At 39.3% G+C, this 21,452-nt stretch overlaps 1 protein-coding gene across 7 annotated transcripts in view; it reads left to right on the top strand.

Moving 5' to 3' along the window:
* The window catches only part of CDC14A (cell division cycle 14A), a 182,062-nt gene that overhangs the window by 53,862 nt on the left and 106,748 nt on the right, over positions 1-21,452 (top strand). For all 7 annotated transcript variants that reach the window (XM_064588751.1, XM_064588753.1, XM_064588754.1 and 4 more), the window contains one exon: positions 9,664-9,743. In XM_064588751.1, the coding sequence (XP_064444821.1) occupies positions 9,664-9,743 (80 nt within the window). The remainder of the gene's footprint in view (positions 1-9,663; positions 9,744-21,452) is intronic.

Genomic DNA, 21,452 nt, shown 5'->3' with positions numbered 1-21,452 from the left:
GCTCTCTCCAGGCGGGAAAATCCTGAAGTGTTACTGAGACACAGCTAGCAAGAGATGTGTATTTGTCTGGGCTGTAGCTGTCAGTTCTGGAAGAATATCTTTGCAAGCCACTAAAATTCTGGTTCCCGTCAAAGTTGACGGGGAGACACATCAGGCTAATGTTGTCTACACTTTTCCTAAATTGCCCAACCAGCTGCCACTGGTTTCACTCTCTTCACGCCCATGAGAGGCAGAGATAGTATTTCTATTCTAAATGAGTTCTCAAATAAATAAAGTCCACTGTGTATCAAATCTCAAATCCAATTTAAAATGTAAAGAGATGTCACTTGAGAATATTTCAGAGCAAACATCAGCTCAGCCAAAGAGTACAGTCATTCCTAGACCTTGTTCTCATAAGGATGTCAGATGAGTGTTAAGTATTTTTAGGGCAGAAATAAGCAATGCGGATGGAGGCCTGGCATCAGATTCTGCCTGACTTCTAGACTTAGTGTGGCCTCCATATTTATTCAGCAAATGCATTGTCTTTGCAGGCCTCATACTCTGTGACTTATAATAGACTCAAAACTGGAAGAACAGGGAGAACAACTTACCTTCCTTTATAATGTGTTAAAGACAAGGTGCATTCATTCTTGTTTTAATTAGACTATTCAGTACAATAGATTTAAAATAGATAGAATAAAATACAGGCTGTTTTAAATATTCAGTTGCATTTCTGGTTTGCAATCAGACTTAACTATCTAATTTGTTTTTTTTTTTTTTTTAACTATCTAATTTGTAAGTGATCGTTTAACACTGAATATTTTTATTTCCATAAACAATGAGAACAAAAGTAGAGTCAATGTGCATTTGAGGAATGTTTGGCTTTTTTCTTTTCTTTTTTTTTTTTTAAGTTTTAAAGCTGAATGTAGGTATTGTTTTCTCAGTCATTGGTTATAATGAAAGGAAATGATTAAGAAGAGAAATGTTGCTAAAAAGAGTAAAATTAAACATTTTGTTTGTGCTTGCATACGACAGTTAAACTTAATGCTGTCTTCAGGAAAAAGCAGTTTATAAATTAAGTGCCCTGACACTTAAGAAGTCTGAGAACCAAAGTGTTGGGAGCCAAGGAAGAGACTTTAGAAGTTTTATGTTTCAACTCTTTGCTGAGTTTCTCACCTCCCAGTGTGTTTTTGTGGATGTTCATTCGATGGACTTTGGTGGCTCATTCTTTGCTGGTTACTGGTAATTGCTTTCCTCTCCTAAAAATAAACCTAGCCTGGTGTTCTTACTCTTTTGTTCATGAGAAGCTCACATAAGGAAAAATGAGTACAGCATCAATTCTCTTCTGGTTACATGTACTTTGTTGGGGAAAGATGTGGACCACCTCAAGGATCTTCTGATATTTTGACAATGGATTTGATAAAACGGGGTCCACAGCATTTATCTTATGATTGTTGATTATAAGGCACCAGGAGACTCAGGGGCCATTTGAAGAGGCAGAACTGAGAGTAGGAACAACATCTGTACTTTCAAATCTCTCGAGAGGCTTGAATTAAATGATGGTCTGTATGTTAAGGTTTTTGTATATAGCAGTCATGGGAGACGTTTATAAGCTCATGTTTTGATGTTTACACACATAGACAGGCTTTAGGACTCAGGTGTCAGAAATAACAGTTGTGGATCCAGATTCACGTGGATACAGGTGGTCAAAAGGGGAAAAGAAATATTTGGGGACCAAAGTTTATCTCCTTTCTGTGGTCCCTTGCTATAGAAGAGCTGTGTGCTTGATACAAATCTGAGCATTTTACATATAATATTAATTCATTACATCTTCCCAACAGTCTTAGGAGGCAGTTACAGTTCTTATCCCTACTCCACAGGTAAGGAAATGGAGGCACAGAGAGTTAATGTAATACGGGTCATCCATGAAAGAGCCTGGATTTGAATCTAGGCAGCTGGGCTGCGGACTCGGGGTACCTAACCACTGCACTCTGTCACCTGCACTCTAGATAGATGATCTGTGTCCTGTGACCACATCACACGTGTTCTCACATAAAATGCCCTCTTTCCCCCCACTCTTTGTTCATGCATCCATCAACCATTTTTTGAGTATGCTCCCCGTGCCAGGCAGTGTTGAGCCCTGCAGATAGGGAAGAGGCAGACATCCTGCTCGACTTACAGTCTAGCCAGGGAGACAGACTAAAATCACCCCAGAAGACAAACTTGGGTAAGAATTTGAAGGAGGAAGGCAGGGCACTTTGAGAACAGAAGGAGGGGCCTGATCTCATCAGGTTGCCAAAGAAGGCTGCCCCACCAGAAGGGCTTAGAGCTGTGGTCCCAAGGAAGGGAGGAGGTAGCCATCTAAATGCGACCATGTTGCAAGGGAGGCTTGAGTCGAGTCTGGTTCCTTCGCGGACTGTACCCCAGCCCTACTTACAGCCCTTGTCAGCAATTTTAAACTCCTTCACCTGGTTGCGGAATTTCCCCGTGTTTTGGTGTGTATGCAGGTTCCCCTGCAAAACTGTAAGCATTAAGTGCATACACATTGATCTTTGGTGACTTGTGTTCTGTTCTGCCTCCTGCTTCCTGCCTTTTTTTTTTTTTTTAAAGATTTATTTATTTATTTGAGAGAGCGAGAATGAGAGAGAGTACATGAGAGGGGGGAGGGTCAGAGGGAGAAGCAGGCTCCTCGCTGAGCAGGGAGCCCGATGCGGGACTCGATCCCGGGACTCCAGGATCATGACCTGAGCCGAAGGCAGTTGCTTAACCAACTGAGCCACCCAGGCGCCCTGCTTCCTGCCTTTTACCGGGTGTTGGGAGTGGCAGAGGGTAGATTCTGAACAGACACAGGGGAAGTGGGACAGTGAATGTCTGGGTCAGGCAGTATGCCTTGACTCTTGAAATACTTAGTATAAGCTAAAGCAAGTCATCTGAGCTAGAGCTCTTATTTGTAGAATCAGTCTGTATCTTACCTTTTCTTTTAGCACATCACTGAAGAATCGACTACACCTAGTTTGATGCTCTCAAATAACTGGGCTCTGAAAGTTAATTTCACTAGCTCCCTGGGGCATTATCACTAAAATTGCAGTGACACATTTAGAAAGTCTCATTCACTTAATTATTATTTAAGCTAAATTAACTCTCTAGGGTGGATGCACTTGTAGTACCATATACGTTTAAAGCAGTTATCCACCAAACATATATTTCCAGAAAGTCTATCTGATAGGAGGCATTGTAAGGCTTGTAAAGGTATAAAAACAATAAAAACATGTTTACTGCACTTAAGGAGCTTTATACCTCAGTATAATGGAAAATAATGACGACAGAGCTGTCAGGAGCCCATCAGGAAGTGGTTAGGAGTGCTGTGGGGAGCCAGACTGCCTGTCTCCACCACACCCTAGCTGTGTGACCTTGAGCAACTGATTCTCAGCATTTCATGTATAAATGGAAATGGGTTAATAATGGAACCGTCTTCAGGGTGGTTGTGAGGATTATTAAGCCAAATTATGTCAAGAGCTTAGAATAGCACCTGGCACATAGTATGCACCCTATAACTTTTTTTTATTGTTATCATCATTATCATGGTCATTTTCATTCTTATAGTTGAATCTAAGGAAGAGGGGAGGGGTTTCTTTGCTCAAGAAAAAATACATGGCGGAGGTGGTATTCAAGTGAAGTCTAATGAAATAGGAAGAATTTTAATAACAGAGATGGTGTGGAGTATTCCAGAAGAAACCTCAGATGAAGGTGTCAGGTATGCTTAGGGAATGGTGAGGAGTCCAGACTAGCGGTTGGGGTTCATTTAAGGAGCGATGAGAAATTCACCTGGAGAGATCAGTTGGCACCTTGTCTTGGTAAAGGGTGGGCAGTATGGCCGGGGTTTTTGAGCAGGACTGAGACTCTCAGAGTCCTGTTCCGGAATTGCTGGAGTAGGCAGAAGTGGAGGCAGAGAGAAACCGTGTTAGTGCGAGTGTGGTGATAAGGGTTTGAAATAAGGTGATGGTATAGTCATGAAAGAAAGGTCAAATGCAGATTCACCGGACAACTAAATGCAGTTTAAGATTCAGGGCCTTTGGGACGCCTGGGTGGCTCAGTCATTAAGCGTCTGCCTTCGGCTCAGGTCATGATCCCAGGGTCCTGGGATCGAGTCCTACATCGGGCTCCTTGCTCAGTGAGGAGCCTGCTTCTCCCTCTCCCTCTGCTGCTCCCCCTGCTTGTGCTCTCTCTCTCTCTGATAAATAAATAAATAAAAATCTTAAAAAAAAAAAAAGATTCAGGGCCTTTAACATGGTTGGGCCTCTCTCTCTCAAGGTCGTTGGAGGGACCCCAAGTAGTGGTTTTATAAAATTTGAGAAGATATTTATGTACTTTTCTTTCTCTCCCCAAATGTTCTGTTTCAGCCCCTCAGGCTGTAGAGGATATAGAGAAAGAATCAGTCTGGGTATTGACTGGATGAGGATGGACACAATGAAAGAGAGAGGCCAGAGTCACAGGTGGCTTTGGAGATTGAGTTTGGCTGACTGGGAGGAACCCTGGATGACAGACACAGGGGGATGATAGAAGAAGCCAGTGAGGGTGCACTGCTTTCAAACCAAGCAGGTGCTCTACACTGGTCAGTTGCACCAGGGAAAGAAACATTGTCTTATTACCTCTGCCATCCCCGTCCTCAATTGCTGTCTTGCAAGTGTGATAATTTTAAGTTATATGGGGCTTGGGAAAGGGGCCCATGCATGACTGTTAATTTAGTGGAATAGAATCCAAAGCACATATCACACAGAAGGACATCTTTGTAACGTCCCCATTTAGCACTCTGTATATGCTAGAACTACCTGTCTGAAAATTTTAAGGAAAATTTCTCTTTTGGTTTAAGTCTTCCATATTTGGTAAGTTTTAGGGCTTCTAGACTGTTTTTAAGTTATAACATCTGTTTTCTGGAAACTTCTATTTTGAAGAAATTTAATTGACTCAGCAACGGTCAGAATGCTAATCCACAGCTATCATGTCCGTGTTCTGGTGGTGGTACTTGACTGGGAAAGGCTGTTCTCAGCATCTGTTTTCTCTTTTATAAACAAGCAAAATAGTAAACAAATAACAGGAAATCAAATGCCACAATTAAAGAATACTCTCTCAGATGACCAAATCAAATTCTCAAGAGTATTTCCACTTTACAGATCACAGAAAATAAATATAATTAAAATAGGAGCACAGGTTTCATCTTTAGATATATATGGGTTGTGTGTATGTGTTGCGTTTTATAATAAGTCTTTTTTGGAGAAATAATAGCCCCTAAAAACACAGCTAAACACATACTTAGAACTGAGGCAAATGTCCCCAGAGAAAGACCATCAGCCAATTTGTGACTCAAAGTCTGGTGTAGCCCTTCTATATTAAGCCATTTGTTGTTTGAAGAATCACCTTTTATGTATCAGAGAAATTAAATGATCTGAGTAGAGAAATATCATTGTAAATTTCAAAATGCTTCTGAAATTTATGCATATTATTTCTCGACAGGCTTTAAAGATTTAATGACCATAGGATTTAGTAAAAAGAAATGATTTAGAAGTATTTTTGGATTAATTTAAAGAGGATTTTATTTAACTTCCCAAGTTGGTCTGCTGTTCTTCTATAAAATTAGCCCAAACTTGATTTTTTTTTTTTTAAAGATTTTATTTATTTATTTGACAGAGAGACACAGCGAGAGAGGGAACACAAGCAGGGGGAGTGGGAGAGGGAGAAGCAGGCTTCCCGCGGAGCAGGGAGCCCGATGCGGGGCTCGATCCCAGCACCCTGGGATCATGACCCGAGCCGAAGGCAGACGCTTAACGCCTGAGCCACCCAGGCGCCCCCCAAACTTGATATTTTGAAGCATTGTTTCTCAATGTGTGGTGTGCACAAACCTTTGAATATTTTAAATTATGTATTTTAATATTCATTTATGTCTAGACTCTACATGGCAAATGATATTGGTTTTCTGTTAATAGCAATGATATAAAACACTTTAGAATAAATTGATTTAAATGGGTGTGTCTGTTTAAAGAGAAATAGTAATACACGGTGCTGCTTGTGGTGGGGGAAGTTGGGAAAGTTGATGCATGATTCATTAAAGTGTGGGAAACATTGGCTTATTGGTAAATCATATAAATTATGCTATCTTATAGTACTATAACTTCAGTGATGTTGTTAAACAAAAACCTCATAGCCATTGGTTATTTATTTATTTATTTATTTATTTTAGAATGCTGGCTCTTTAAGAATCTTTTAGTAAAGAAATTGAGAGAGTTATTTGGGTCCTTGGTACCTGGCATTAAAGTTAATTAAGCAAAAACACAATCACTTTAATTGGTTGGCTTCTAGTAAATTAAAAAAAATGCGGGGCGCCTGGGTGGCTCACTCGTTAAGTGTCCGCCTTCAGCTCAGGTCATGATCCCAGGATCCACGGATCGAGCCCCACATCGGGCTCCCTGCTCAGCGGGAAGCCTGCTTCTCCCTCTCCCACTCCGCCTGCTTGTGTTCCCTCTCTCGCTGTCTCTCTCTGTCAAATAAATAAAATCTTAAAAAAAATAATAAAATAAAAATAAAAAATAATGAAATAGGGGCACCTGGGTGGCTCAGTCGGTTAAGCATCTGCCTTCGGCTCAGGTCATGATCCCAGGGTCCTGGGATCGAGCCCCACATCGGGCTCCCTGCTCTGCGGGAAGCCTGCTTCTCCCTCTCCCACTCCGCCTGCTTGTGTTCCCTCTCTCGCTGTGTCTCTCTCTGTCAAATAAATAAAATCTAAAAAAAACAAACCCCGCATTATGTCCAGTGCTGTTCTATTGAGAAGTTTCGAGGACTTCCTGGCAAGAGTAGTGCACTCTGATAAAAGCTAATGCTCCTCCAGGGGTAACTTAGCATGATACATACACCAAGCACTATGCAGAAGGCTTTTGTTAAATTTAACCTATCAAAAGTTTGGGAAGATTCTTTCAGTTTGGGTTTATCTATGCTAATATCTAGTGAGGAAAGTAGACAGCATATTATTTCTTCCCCTGGGAAGCAGAAAAGGAAAATCAAAATATTTAGAAGATGCTTTGAAATTAATTTTATTCAGAAAATATTTTTAGAGATATTAGAATATCTGGCAACCAATTTTTGATATTAAATTTGGTTTTAGTTTTATTAAAAAAAATTTTTTATTTATTCATTTCAGAGAGAGAGAGAGCACATGCGCCTGTGAGCCAGAGAGAATGAGCAGGGGGAGGGGAGAAGGGAGAGGGAGAAGCAGGCTTCCTGCTGAGCCGGGAGCCCAACGTGGGGCGCGATCCCAGGACCCTGGGATCATGACCTGAGCCGAAGGCAGACGCTTAACGACTGAGCCACCCAGGCGCCCCTAAATTTGATATTTTAATGACCCTAGCATGTGTACATACAGTAATGCACTTATTTATTACATTTCACCTATCATCAGGTTGTAAAAGGGCATTGTATTTACCTGCCCCCGGACCCTTCATGGAATTTATATGGCCTCTGCTGGGTTTCACTTTGCACTTATTAATAATTTAGCACTGGGATAAAAATAAAAACAGACTCTCATCTTACAGTGTGAGAACATGGGTCATGTGTGCTAAGTCATGCAGGTAAGATGAGTAGCTAAACCCTGTGGGGTATCCAGTCTAAAGAAGGATTTCATGTGGACTGTTGCCTCTCTTGCAGAATGGCTGCCTCGAAATTAAAGGGAATTAATGTAATTGCTCCTGAGGAGGGAAATGTAGTTTTGCTTTTCAAAGGTCGTTGTCTGAGCTTTAATTACGCCATCCAAACCCAGAAGCCTTTTATAGCAGCAGCTTTCCCTTTTAGCAGAGGTAGTCAACTTTCCAGTGGTGCTGCATCTTTAGGCTTGAGAAATCACTGCATTATAACCGACTCTCTTTATAGGGTATAACCTACCCATTAAGGCCCAGCAAAATCCTGTTTTCATATTGGTTACTCAAAAGGGGTTTTAAAGCTAGGTTTGGTTTAAGTGGATTTTTCTAATTATTTGAGCTGCAACTAGAGCTGTGATTCTTCCTTTGTAGAATCATTGACTCACGTCTAGATCATTCTTTTACGGTGGTTTCATTTTCTGGGCTGTTTTGGTTTCACGTTCGATTGGCTTTGGTTGGTGTGTGCCCTATCAGACTGTCAGACTTACTTGTCAAATGAATATAGAGCTTTCTTTTAAACGCTGGAAGTCTCTTTTATGTATTTATTTTAGTTTCCTTTCTTTAGAGAAGACAGAATTAAGGTGTTTTCTAGTTCTGAAAATGTTAATAATTAAAAATGCATGTAATATATTGCTAGTGGGATAGCTTAAAACTCAAAGGAAATTTGTAAGTAAAGAGGAAGATCCTGCTTTTTAAGAACTGAGACCCTGCCACTCTTGCTGAAATGCACAGGGTTTTGAAATAATGCCATTAATTCTAGGTAGAGAGGATCTTTGGGAATAAAATTTGATTCAAACTATAGAGGAAAATGACCAATGTCCTCAGCTCAAAGTTAAGATATTAAATTATACTTAGAATAAAATCGGAGTCTGCCTATGGTTTGTATTGCTCTGCACTATTTGGCTGCCACTTGGTTCTCCTTCCCGTGTTCTAGCCACACCGAGGATCTCTCTGTCCAATCACCAAGCTCTTTCCCTCAGCAAGGATGGTGCCCTCGTTATTCCTGCTGCCTGGCAAGCCCTTCCTCCTCTTCCTTGCTTTTCCGTGGACTGTCCCCTGCAGATCTTACCCTACATGTCTACCAGGGAGCCCTCCCTGTGCCTTCCCTCAAGTAGCCCCTTTCTATTCTCTTTCCAGAACCCTGTTTATTTCCTTTTTAGCACCTATCTCAGACTGTATTTATTTTGTTAACTATTGTCTTTGCCCCATAATGTAAATTCTATTAAGAGAGGTACCAGTACCTGGCACATATTATATAGTCAGTATGCTGATTAAGTTGTTTACTGGTTTTAAGAGCTCCTTTTTGTTTCTTTAAGATTAGTTTATCATGCTGGGCCAGAGGGATTTATTTAAGTATCCTCGATGTCAACAGTCAAGCCAGTGTGTTTTCTAGTGCTCTTTTTAAAAAAAATTATTTTTGAATATTTTTATTTATTTATTTGAGAGAGAGAGAGAGAGAGAAGAAACCCAAGAAGACTCTGCACTGAGCATGGAGCTCCATGTGGGGCTTGATCCCACAACCCTAGACCACGACCCCAGCCGAAACCAAGAGTCGGGCGCTTGACCGACTGAGCCACTCAGGTGCCCCTCTAGTGCTCTTACCTGCATTCATTTTCAGTTTTGTTGTGATTTATTTTACTGTATTTTATTGTACTGTGAATGCACAGTACAATAATGGAAGTAGAATTGTTCTGCTCCCAAAAGGGAAAACTCTGCCATTGTATCTGTTCAGTGTGCCTTGTAAACAGCCCTGGATGGCCTCTTTATGGATCTGCCCTCTGTCTCTAAGCTCTTACCCATTTCTAAGCCAAAGGCTGCAGTTTAGCTTCAAGCCGAAAAGGAAATTTTGGCAGCTTGGTTGCTGTCTTTTAAAGGTTAGCATTATCACCATGACTGACAGTTGTCAAAGTGGAAAAAGGGAAATGCAAATTTGGTGAGTAATTAAATTAGTTTTGTGTCATTCTTTGGTGGTGTTCTAAATGTTGCTATTTATCTGTCTTAGGTAATCTATTTAAAGAAGACACCGGAAGAAGCCTACAGAGCACTCCTATCTGGCTCAAACCCCCCCTATCTTCCGTTCAGGTATAACTCTTGTGAGATTGGGCTAATAGCACTTGGCTAGACGGCTGCTGCTGTAGAGTTGGATTGCTGTGTTTTTAGTTGTCTTAAGACTGTGACCATGATGTTATACAGAATTAAATGAGATGGTAGCTTTTATTATTTTATTTTTGCAGAGTTCTTTTCCCCCTATCTAGTAAGAATAAAATAGCTTTTTCCTTTTAGGAATTAATTTTCTCCTTGAATTCTTTCTGTATCTTGACCTTTCAGCACAAAGAGTGCCTGATTTATGAGCTAATAACCATGTCAAGATTTGATTTGTTAGATTTCAGTACTCTACATCATTGATTCATCCATTCAGTCTTTCATTTCATGAGCATGAGTGAGCTCTGACTGAATGTCGGGGCTGGGGATAGAGAATAAGACCCTCAAGGTACCTTCCCAGAGACACATGTTCAATGGGGACCCGAAATGACCTGTTGAGCACATGAATCTAGCTTATATCTTGAGGAAGGCTGTTTCTCATTATAGTGTTGGAAAATACTTTTTAAGTATCAGCTGAAGAAGGTTTTTTAAAAATTTCCGGTAAACTTGAGCTTGTTTAAAAAATGGAAGGGAACATATAGCCAAACTCCTATAATAGTCACTTCTGATAGAATTATGAATGATTCTAACAGTTTTATTTTTGCTTTTTGTTTATTTGTGTGTCCAAATCTACAAACATCTGTAATTCTTTTTTTTTTTAAGATTTTGTTTATTTGAGAGAGTGAGCAAGAGGGCATAAGCAGGGGGAGGGGCAGATGGAGAGGGAGAAGGAAGCTTCCCACAGAGTAGGGAGGCTGACGTGGGGCTCGATCCCAGGACCCTGAGACCATGACCTGAGCCGAAGGCAGGTGCTTAATGGACTGAGCCACCCAGGCGTCCCAGCATATGTATTTCTTATTGCTGCTAATCTCATAATTACCGACAATAATGAAAGAAAGGAAGAGCAAAGATTGAGGAGGCCTCTTCGTCCGCCTTCCTTACTCTCCTGTAAACTCACAGAGGGCAGGTCTTGGTGCCTGACACTTAAAAGTGATTTTAGCAAATATTTGAATGAATAAATCAAGACTAAATCCCTTCAGATCCAAGGGGTTCCCATTTCTGTTTCTCAGGCCATAGGAGGGAGCGTTAATTAGGCACAGGGTGGGTGTCAAGGTTGGGAGGAGGAATGGGGGAGATACTGCCTAATGTGCTTGATCTGCTTGATCTGTTTGATAGTCTCAGGAAGTCAGAGGAAAGTAGTGAGAGGAAAATATCCTCCAGTGATCTAGGGGATGAACTAATTAGCTACTGAAGGGCAGATAAAAAGTGACAGATTATGTATAGAAGCATTTGAACATGGAGACAAAGCTTGTTTTTTCCTTCCACTCCTAATGGCTTCTATAATTTGAAAGCCTTTGTAAAATACAATTCTAATTTTTATTTTTATTTTTATTTTATTTATTTATTTATTTTTTTAAAGATTTTATTTATTTATTCATTAGAGACAGAGAGAGAGGCAGAGGGAGAAGCAGGCTCCCAAGGAGCAGGGAGCCCGATGCGGGACTCGATCCCAGGACCCTGAGATCATGACCTGAGCCGAAGGCAGACGCTTAACCATCTGAGCCACCCAGGCGCCCTACAATTCTAATTTTTAGAAAAGGGTAATTATTTTAGTCAGTGTGGGCTACTGTAACAAAGTAGCATAGACTACTATGGGTGGCTTATAAACAGCAGAAATTTATTTCTCAGTTCTAGAGGCTGGATCAGGGTGGTCATGTTCTGGTGAGGGCCCTCTTCAGGAATGCAGACTGCTAAGTTGTATCCTCACATGGTAGAATGGAGGAGAGAAAGATCTCTGGGGTACCTTTTTTTTTTTTTAAGATTTTATTCATTTATTTGAGAGAGAGAAAAAAAGTGGGATGAGGGGCAGAGGGAAAGGGAGAGGGAGAAGCAGACTGCCCGCTGAGCAGGGAGCTTGACGTGGGGCTTGATCCCAGGACCCCAGGATCATGACCTGAGCCGAAGGCAGACGCTTAACCCACTGAGCCACCCAGGCACCTCATGGGGTGCCTTATAAGGGCACTAATCCCATCTTGAGGGCCTCACCCTCATGACCTAATCACCTCCCAAAGGTCCCATCTCCTCTAAAACATCACCTTGGGGGTTAAGATTTCAACATGTGCATTTTGGGGGGATACCAACACTCAGTCCATTGCAGTAATAATGAAAATATTAATCACTCTACTAAGTTCTAAGCCTAGTGGTTAAGAATATATGCCTTGGAGGCAGAGACATTGGGTTTGAAGGCTCATTCTGCTTTTTACTACCTGTAGAAAGGATAAGCAACTTGAACAAGTTACTTCTACTCTCTGAGCCTCTGTTTCCTTTTCTGTAAAATGGCTTCAGGCTGTCCTGGGAATTAAGTGAAGTAATGCATTTATCATTATGTCTGGCACAGTAGCTGGCTTTTGTTTTTCTCCATGTTGTTAGTACAATTACTATTATTAATAAGAACTAAGGATTTTCCACATGGATATAAATATGAATAGAAAGTATTTCTTCTAATGATCACACCTTCTAGTTGGGGCAAACAGATCTCTAGGCACATTAATTGACTGTAAAATAGTTAGGTTGTATAAAAATAGAGGATAAGATTAATTCTTTTTTTATTAACATATAATATATTATTTGTTTCAGGGGTACAGCTCTGTGATTCATCAGTCTTATACAATTCACAGCGCTCACCATAGCACATACCCTCCCCAGTGTCCCTTCCCCCAGCCACCCCATCCCTCCCACCCCGCTCTACTCCAGCAACCCTCAGTTTGTTTCCTGAGATTAGGAGTCTCTTAGGGTTTGTCTCCCTCTCTGGTTTTGTCTGTTTCATTTTTCCCTCCCTTCCCCTATGATCCTCTGTCTTGTTTCTCAAATGAGGATAAGATTAATTCTGACAGAGATTTGGGAAAGTATCAGACTCATTTAAGCTGAGCTTTTATTTATTTATTATTTTTTATTTTAAAGATTTTATTTATTTATTTGAGAGAGTGGGCGAGAGAGAGCACGAGTAGGGGCAGGGGGAGAGGGAGAAGCAGACACCTGGCTGAGCAGGGAGCCCGATGCGGGGCTCCATCCCAGGACCCTGAGATCATGACCTGAGCTGAAGGCAGACGCTTAACCTACTGAGCCACTCAGGTGCCCCTAAGCTGAGCTTTTAAAGCTAGATAAGAGTTTGGAGAATGGATGCACTATGCACTATGGTATGCACTATGGAAAACCCTGGAGGTGTGAGATTTCTAAATTGACCTCAGAAGTTCTCTGTGGGAGGAGTACAGTGTCCGTGGTAAGAGAGGGGTCGTGTCTGCACAGGATTACTGAGGCACTTTACCCAGGGACAGTGAGGGCCCATTCAATTTGTTTGCTAAATCGGAAATCTGTTTGCAATTTTTTTGGTTGTTATTTTGAAAAATAACACACACAGCTGGAAATTATAATGCTGTAATATTTGTAAAATTGTAATGTCAGTCAGTAGGCCCGCTGGACAGTGTAGCTATTTAAAAATTTTAAGTGGAAAATATATATTAAAATTTTATGCTGGTGATATTATCCATTCAGAAGTCAAGGAAGATGTATTTCTCTTTCACTAGCTAGATGACCCTTGCTATCCTTAATTGTCAATTTAGGTGAAGATATTGGAGGAGGAGGAAAGAATAAATTCTTTTAATCATAATTATATGTTTAGCTTATATGTGCTAGGTAATTAATTTGTTTCCTGAGAACTAGAATTTTTGACTAATTAAGATCAGAATGGAAGAAAAGATAGGAAGAAAATTATTACTTAACATAGAATTAAGCAATAATTATTATAATTATAGCCTATTTTTCTAAATTGTTTTTATTTAAATATTTGAAAATAGAAATATATTAACATGGTTCAGAAATTTTTTTTTTAAAGATTTTATTTATTTATTCATGAGAGACACACAGAGAGAAAGAGAGAGAGAGAGAGAGGCAGGCTCCCAAGGATCAGGGAGCCCGATGCAGGGCTTGATCCCAGGACCCTGGGATCCTGACCTGAGCCGAAGGCAGACGTTTAACCATCTGAGCCACCAGGCGCCCCTAACATGGTTCAGAAATTTAAAAAGTATGTAAGGTTTACAGTGAAAACTCTCTTTCCCACCCTTGATCTTATCTCTTTAATTTTTTCTGGATAACTTCTGGTATTTGTTTCTTCCATATCCTTCTAGAGTTTCTTTATGCACATATAAGCAAGTAAAGATATATGTACATTTAAAAAAATTCCAGTATAATTAGTGTTTTATTAGTTTCAGGTGTACAATATAGTGATTTAGCAGTTCTACACGTTACTCAGTGCTCATCACCATAAGTGCACTCTTAATTCTTTTCATCTCTTTCACCCATCCCTGCCTTTCCCCCACCACCTCCCCTCTGGTAACCATGTTTGTTTTCTATAGTTAATTCTTCTTTTTTGTCTCTTTTTTTCTTTGTTTTGTTTCTTAAAATCCACATATGAGTGAAATCATATGATATTTGTCTTTCTCTGACTGACTTATTTCACTTAGCCTTATACCCTCCATATCCATCCATGCAGTTGCAAATGGCAAGATTTCATTCTTTTTTAATGGCTAACATATGTCTTCTTATTTTTCATTTTTATCACAAAATGTAGCACACTGTATATACTATTCTTTTTTTTTTTTTAAAAGATTTTATTTATTTATTTGAGAGAGAGAGAGAGAATGAGAGACAGAGAGCACGAGAGGGAAGAGGGCAGAGGGGGAAGCAGACCCGCTGCTGAGCAGGGAGCCCGATGTGGGACTCGATCCTGGGACTCCAGGATGATGACCTGAGCCGAAGGCAGTCGCTTAACCAACTGAGCCACCCAGGCGCCCCTGTATATACTATTCTATACCTTGATTTTTTTCACTTAACTCGCCTTGGATATCTTTTCATATCAGTACACAGAGAGCGTCCTTCTCCATTCTGTATTATTTCTGTGTAATGTACAAGAACACGTGTAACCAGTCTGACATGTAGACATTTAGGTTGTTTGCTATGATTTCAGTTGTAACTTTTCAATTCATGTGGTCTGAAATGTATTTTAGAAGAAAGAAACTGAGACACTACTATGGAGAAAATTATAGTGTTGTGGTTAGATGTAAAGGGATTTTAGTAATCTGTTTGCATAAAGGTATTCATTATATGAAAAAAGAATGGTTAATGAAAAGATGAGGCATTTCTTCCTTGGTTTAGGCACCTGTTTCCTACTAAAAGGTTGAATGTAACTTGAACGTAACTCTAAGTTTTACCTTTCTGATAGCCCAAGACATCAAGAGTTGTGTTTACATTAAGCTATGTTTCTAAACCCAGACTCTTCATAAACCATACATTTGAAGCAGAAAATACCACAAAGTAGTGTAAAAAAATGTAGTTGAAGAAATAGTACAGGTTTTCTGGAATTTGACTAAAGAAACTTACTTTTTTCCTAATGCTAAGATAAGGTGGGAGTTGGTTTTAGTCTCTAGCCCAGACCAACTAAGGCTAATGTAATATTAACAAGAGTCATCTTACAGTTCTGGTCAGCCATCATTGCCTTGGCCTTCATTTGTAATCTGGATTCTGTCATCCACTAGGTTTTTTACATCATTTATTGTTATACTTTTATCTTCGTTGTCTAGATTTCTTTTTAATATGCTATTGTAGTAACACTTTTTTTTTTTTTAAGATTTTATTTATTTATTTGACAGAGAGACACAGCGAGAGAGGGACCACAAGCAGGGGGAGTGGGAGAGGAAGAAGCAGGCTTCCTGCTGAGCAGGGATCCCAATGCGGGGATCGATCCCAGGACCCTGGGATCATGACCTGAGCCAAAGGCAGATGCTCAATGACTGAGCCACCCAGGTGCCCCTCAGTAACACTTTTATTTAAAAAACAAGAAGCCTTAAAGGGACGTCCATTTAAGTGTTACCGTTTTATTGTTGAAAAGTTTTTAAAAATGAAGACCAGTTTGAAGGCTTCTCGAAGTGTGGTTGGTGTCTTTATGTGCCTTCTTCACTGAAATGCCTGTTTCTATTTGTTCTCTAAATTCTTAGTGTGTTTCTAATAAAGGGGTTTTAAGGCTACTGTGAGTTTAAATAACATTGTTCTTCAAGATTTATTCCTTTAACAAAAATTTATCTGAACAGTTTCTTCTGTTAAAGCCTTTCCTCATTTTTCTAGAGAGGCTTGGCAGGTCCTTCGCCTGTAATTCCCTATTATATTTTGTGTATTGCATTTTGTTCAGGCCCCTTTACATTAAAACAAATGTCTTGGGGCACCTGGGTGGCTCAGTCGGTTAAGCATCTGCCTTCGGCTCAGGTCATGATCCCAGAGTCCCGGGATCGAGTCTCGCATCAGGCTCCCTGCTCAGTGGGAAGTCTGCTTCTCCCTCTGATCCTCCCCCTCTCGTCCTTTCTCTCTCTTACTCTCTCTCTCTCAAATAAATAAATAAAATCTTTACATTGATATGTAATTGACATCAACACTTTCTAAGTTTAACATGTACAGCATAATGACTTGACATACATATGCTGTGAAATGATTATCACAATAAATTTAGTTAACACTCATCACCTCATATAGTTACAAAAAATTTCTTTTTGCCCTTTTGATGAGAACTTTTAAGATCTATTCTCTTAGCAGCTTTCAAATCTACCATACAGCAGTGTTGACTGTAGTCATCATGTTGTAGATGACATCTTCAGTATTTATTTTATAACTGAAAGTTTGTACCTTTTGACCACCTTCACCCAATTCCCCACTTTACTGCTTGTTCTTGATTACATTAATTATAGTAGACTTTAGAGATAGTTGAATTTCTGGCTTGGTGTGACACTCAAGGAGTGTTTGTTGTGATGTTATTGTTTGCAAGTCAGTCTTAGTTCCATTAAGTTAATGGAATTAAGTTCCATTTAATTGTAAAGCAGTTGTGTCCAAAAATATACCTTTGCTTTTATTGAGGATAGCCAATATGTTTGTCAAGAGTGACTTTAGTTAGGGGCGCCTGGGTGGCTCAGTTGGTTAAGTGTCTGCCTTCGGCTCAGGTCATGATCCCAGGGTCCTGGGATCGAGTCCCTTGTCGAGTTCCCAGCTCAGTGGGGAGTCTGCTTCTCCCCTTCCATCTGCCTCTCCCCCTGCTCATGCTCTCTCTTTCTCTCTCTCAAATAAATAAATAAAATCTTAAAAAAAAAAGAGTGACTTTAGCTGAAAACTAGAGGAAAAGGGTATTTTTCACCTAATGCAGTTCCTTGAGTCCATCCATCTTTCATGTTGGCTTGGCAGTTGGCCTTCAAGGGAACAAGAGGCCGTTCAGTTATGGGGTCAGAGTCAGCAGAGTTTGAACTGGCAAGCCTAGCATGAATCTTTCTAGGTACTTTTCCTTTCAGTGTATTACCAAATTTATAGTCTATACTATTGACCAGTTGTTCCATGAATTCATATTAATTGTGCTTGTCTAAGGTCTCATGAGACTACCAACTCTTAGTGGAATTCTCAGATTGTCTTCTTTGCAGTCAGTGGCCCTGGTTTTCAAATCCTCCCTCTCTGATGTTCATAAAACAGTGTTGGTGAAAACTCTCAGCCTCATAAAACATGGAGAATTGCACAACTCTTCTTTTTGATTTCTTTTGTGCTTTTAAATTCGTTTTATAAAACTTACTTCTTTGTTTATGGGTCTATATGTGTTGACTTGGTAAGTTTTTTTGGTATTGATGATGGCTCATAAATCTATTGAAAGCAACTTTTCTATGACATATAATATAAAATGGAGAATAAAACTATACAGACAATAAATAACATCCAGGCTCCCAGTTTTGAAAACAAATACAGAAAGCATGATTTGAGAAATAATGACTAGGTACAGAGGTGAGGTTGAGGTAGGGTGCTGTGCTGACACCCAATGGAATCAAGCAGATAGGATGTTGAATGTTCTGTCTCCAGCTGTTAGTTTAGTTTTTTCTTTTTTTTTGGTGTTGGTTTTTTGCAGGTCTCTTCCTGGATAGGTCCAGGAATGCATTTTTGTGTGGCTATTTTATTTTAGGTTGGAGAAGAGTCTAGAACTTATAGGTAGTACTTCCCAAGGTTACGTTGGTTCTCATATTTGGTTTTTAAAAGTCTGAGGGGCTTTAAAAAATATTGGTGCCTGGGTTCTATTCCTGGAAATGTTGACATAATTGGTGTAGAGTATTGGGACTTTCAAAGACTTCCTACAAATTTCCAGTATGCTGGCAAGGTTGAGAACTACTGTGGTATACGATCTACCGTGGCAAAATAAAAAGAAAAATAAACGAATAAAAAGATTCAAAGGACAATTAAATTTAGAACTCTCCATCTTGGAGATTTAAAAAACACATTCTCATTTGAAAGATTCTGAATGGTTCTGAGTGATAAAGAAACCTGTTTAACTTTGTTTAACTCAGACTTTTCCAAAGTACTTCATCCTGAATCCCTTTCTACTCCCCCACAATTCTGTTGATATCTGGCAGTACCAGTGTTCTGAACACTCTAGGACACATTTCCTGATCCACACCTGTGTGAAACAAAATAGATCTCTTGGGATTAGAATAATATGCTGCCATTTATGGAACTGTTTTTGTACTGTTTCCTCAGAGTCTTGGAAATAGATGGCTTATCAAATAATGGTATTTTATCTAATATGAACAGGAACACGAAACTTTTAGAGTAGGTGTGAGGCCAGAAAAACTTTCCTTATGGGAGGACCCACAAACCTCCCACTGGCAATCCTTTAAAGACATTTGACATTGAAATGAATCCATACTGTTTGTATTAAGGGAGAGGTTTGTTGTGTTTGGGGGATGACCCCTAGTGATATCCCAGTTGCTGAGCTATGTCTTAATGTGGGAAATCTCTGAAGCAATTACTCTAGATCATCTGGGCATGCCAGAACTTGTAGGTCTCTTAACAAAGGCTCAAAGGGGTCAACCACTTAGAACTTGGCATTAGGCTGCCTTCTTTCTTCTAAAGCAAAGTAAACATGTGCTGGTAGATGTTAGATGTAATTATAAAATATATCTCTTCACAGAAAATGTTGAACCAGATATTTGTTAGCTTAAATATGATATTGTGATTTTTGTCAAAGTTTATTTAGCAATTAACTTTGTATTTCAAAGGAAAAGTTTTCCTTATCATGTTTTTCTTTTGAGTATCAAAAATGTAGAAACAAAATTTATTTTATGCTTTTCAGTGTATCTTATGATGGCTACCCTTCTGCTTCACAGTGTTGATCTTTGGGGTTATTTCTGCCCCCATGGATCTTTAATAAACCCTTACTTTTAATGCTTGGTGTGATGAGAAAGATCTGCATTAGTTTTGAATAGTGAGGATGTGCTAGTTTCCTGAGTGTTGAAAATAGATGGGAGTAGATAGCTTATCCATTCCAAACTATTCAATCCATTCTCAACAGCTGAGATGTGTTGAGTAACTTGGACCACCATCAAAAGCAGACTCTTTATCAGATTTTTCTTGTTAAAGTAGTAAATAAGTGCCATGAGAACAGGATCTGAGAACAGAAACAACTGTCAGGGTCTCTATGACTCACTAAATACATGTAAGGAAGTGAGTTACATCTATTCTTTTTTTTTTTGAACATGGCGGTGCTTCAGTGGTTTGAGTTGTGAAAGTTGGTTCAGATGACTTTTTTTGTTATTCCTATTTTGATGGTCCCAGATCTGTGTTACCAAGTTTCTATAGAATAGTCAGTGCCAGACTTTTGTACTCTTTATAGTACATTTCTGATAGCCAGTCTTAGTTGATAAAGATGGTTTAGAAAACTACTTTACATTAATTTAATGTATTTACATTAATTTACATCAATGAATTTACATTTACATTAATGAATATAGTTATTTTGTTGAATGTCTTGTTGAATGTCTTTTCGGTACCTAAACTAAAGGCAATTTGCTATTATTTATTATTTTTTAAAAGATTTATTTATTTATTTGAGAGAGAGAGAGAGAGAGAGAACATGAGCAGGGCAAGGGGCAGAGGGAGAGGAAGAGAGAGAGAATCCTCAAGCAGATTCCTCACTGAGCACGGAGCCCGATGCAGGACTCTATCCCAGAACCCTGGAATCATGACCTGAGCCGAAATCAAGAGGCAGCCCCTTAACTGACTGAGCCATCCAGGAGCCCCCAATTTACTACTATTTTTATCTGTAAAGCAAAATTAGTGTGGTTAAATGGGTGTCACCCACATCTTGATGAAAGGCGCAGAACACAGAGGTCTGTTTTTTTTTTGGTGCCTATTATTGCTAGTTCTTGACAGATTCTATTCTGCTTATTAGTTTATGTGACCTTTTAAGCCATGATTTAGAGATGAATTTTTACATATCTGTTTCTTTGGATGAACAGAGTGATTAGTGTGTAGCTTTATGTTCAATCTGAAAAGTGGGATATTCTGTGTTCTGTTTTTTGTTAGGTACTGGTCATGCTCAGCTTTTGGCCCTGCCCCGGGAAGCCATTTGATTTTGCTCTTTGAGTGGGAGATGGCTTTGTTCTTCCCACGAATTCTCAGCAAATTCCATCTTGTAGTCTCAGATGATATAAGCAATCAGCTTTTTCTTTTCCCTGGACCTGGTTCACATGTGTCATGGATTTGTTCAGAGATTGGAAGTCAAGTATAATTTGGGTACTGATGTGTAGCATTTTGGGGCATTATCTACTTATGAAATATCCATACAATATAGTCTAGAGCCAAACTACCTAGTACAGTAGCTACTAGCCACTAGTTATGTGTGCTTTTGAGCACTTGAAATTTGTTTCGTCCGAACATTTTGAAGATTTAGTATAAAAAAAGTAAAATATCTTCTTTATAATTATGTTGATTACATGCTGAAATGATAATTTTTCAGATATATTGGAGTAAAAAAATATTACTCATTAATTTCACTTGTTTCTTTTTACTTTTTTAAATATGGTTTTGAAAAAAAATTAAAATTATGTATTGACTCTCTTGTGGATGGCATCATATTCCCATTGGACAGCAATGCTCTTGATTGTGTTTTTGTTCCTGTACATTAAAGATTGTTTTATATAATTTTTGCTTTGAGAAGTCAGTAGTTCCCAACCACTGGAGTTGTTCAGATATAAGTTGAATGATGTCTTGGTAATGATCATTTATTCATTCATTCAACATCTACAGCATATTAATGTGCCCAACACTGTGCTGGCCTCTGGGCATGCAGACATAAAGGACACATTCTCGGTCCTTAAGAAGCTTATGATCTTGTGGCAGTTATGTAGATGGGATTCAGGTCAGTGCTTGGAAGGGTGTTTTCATGACCTTTGAGGTCCTTTCCAACCCATTGCTCTGCAGGTATTTGCATACCTCCTAACCACCTGTTATCCAGAGAACTTACTGAGAATCATGGAATCAAAACATATGTAGATCATAGCCATCCCCAATATTTCTTCATCCAATTACTGTCAGCTCTTTTATTCTTCAGTAGTCTCTATATTTTAAACCCTGTGCCTCTGTTCTTTATTCTTTCTTCATTTCAAACAACCTCGTTACCAGAAATGCCTTCTCACTGCTTTGTGTGATTATAGTCTTTCATTTCTGGTTTTGTCTCCTCATTGTTAACATTTACAAGGTTGCTTCTTTCTGAGTGATGGTCTAGATGCTTAGGTTACAAGC

This window comes from Mirounga angustirostris, unplaced genomic scaffold (genome assembly GCF_029215605.1).
Source record: "Mirounga angustirostris isolate CCGP_5_RB_7025 unplaced genomic scaffold, mMirAng1.0.hap1 SCAF_4, whole genome shotgun sequence".
In the NCBI taxonomy this organism is placed as follows: domain Eukaryota; kingdom Metazoa; phylum Chordata; class Mammalia; order Carnivora; family Phocidae; genus Mirounga; species Mirounga angustirostris.
Note: the sequence above shows the minus strand (reverse complement) of the source record. Positions and strands in the feature narration are given on the sequence as shown.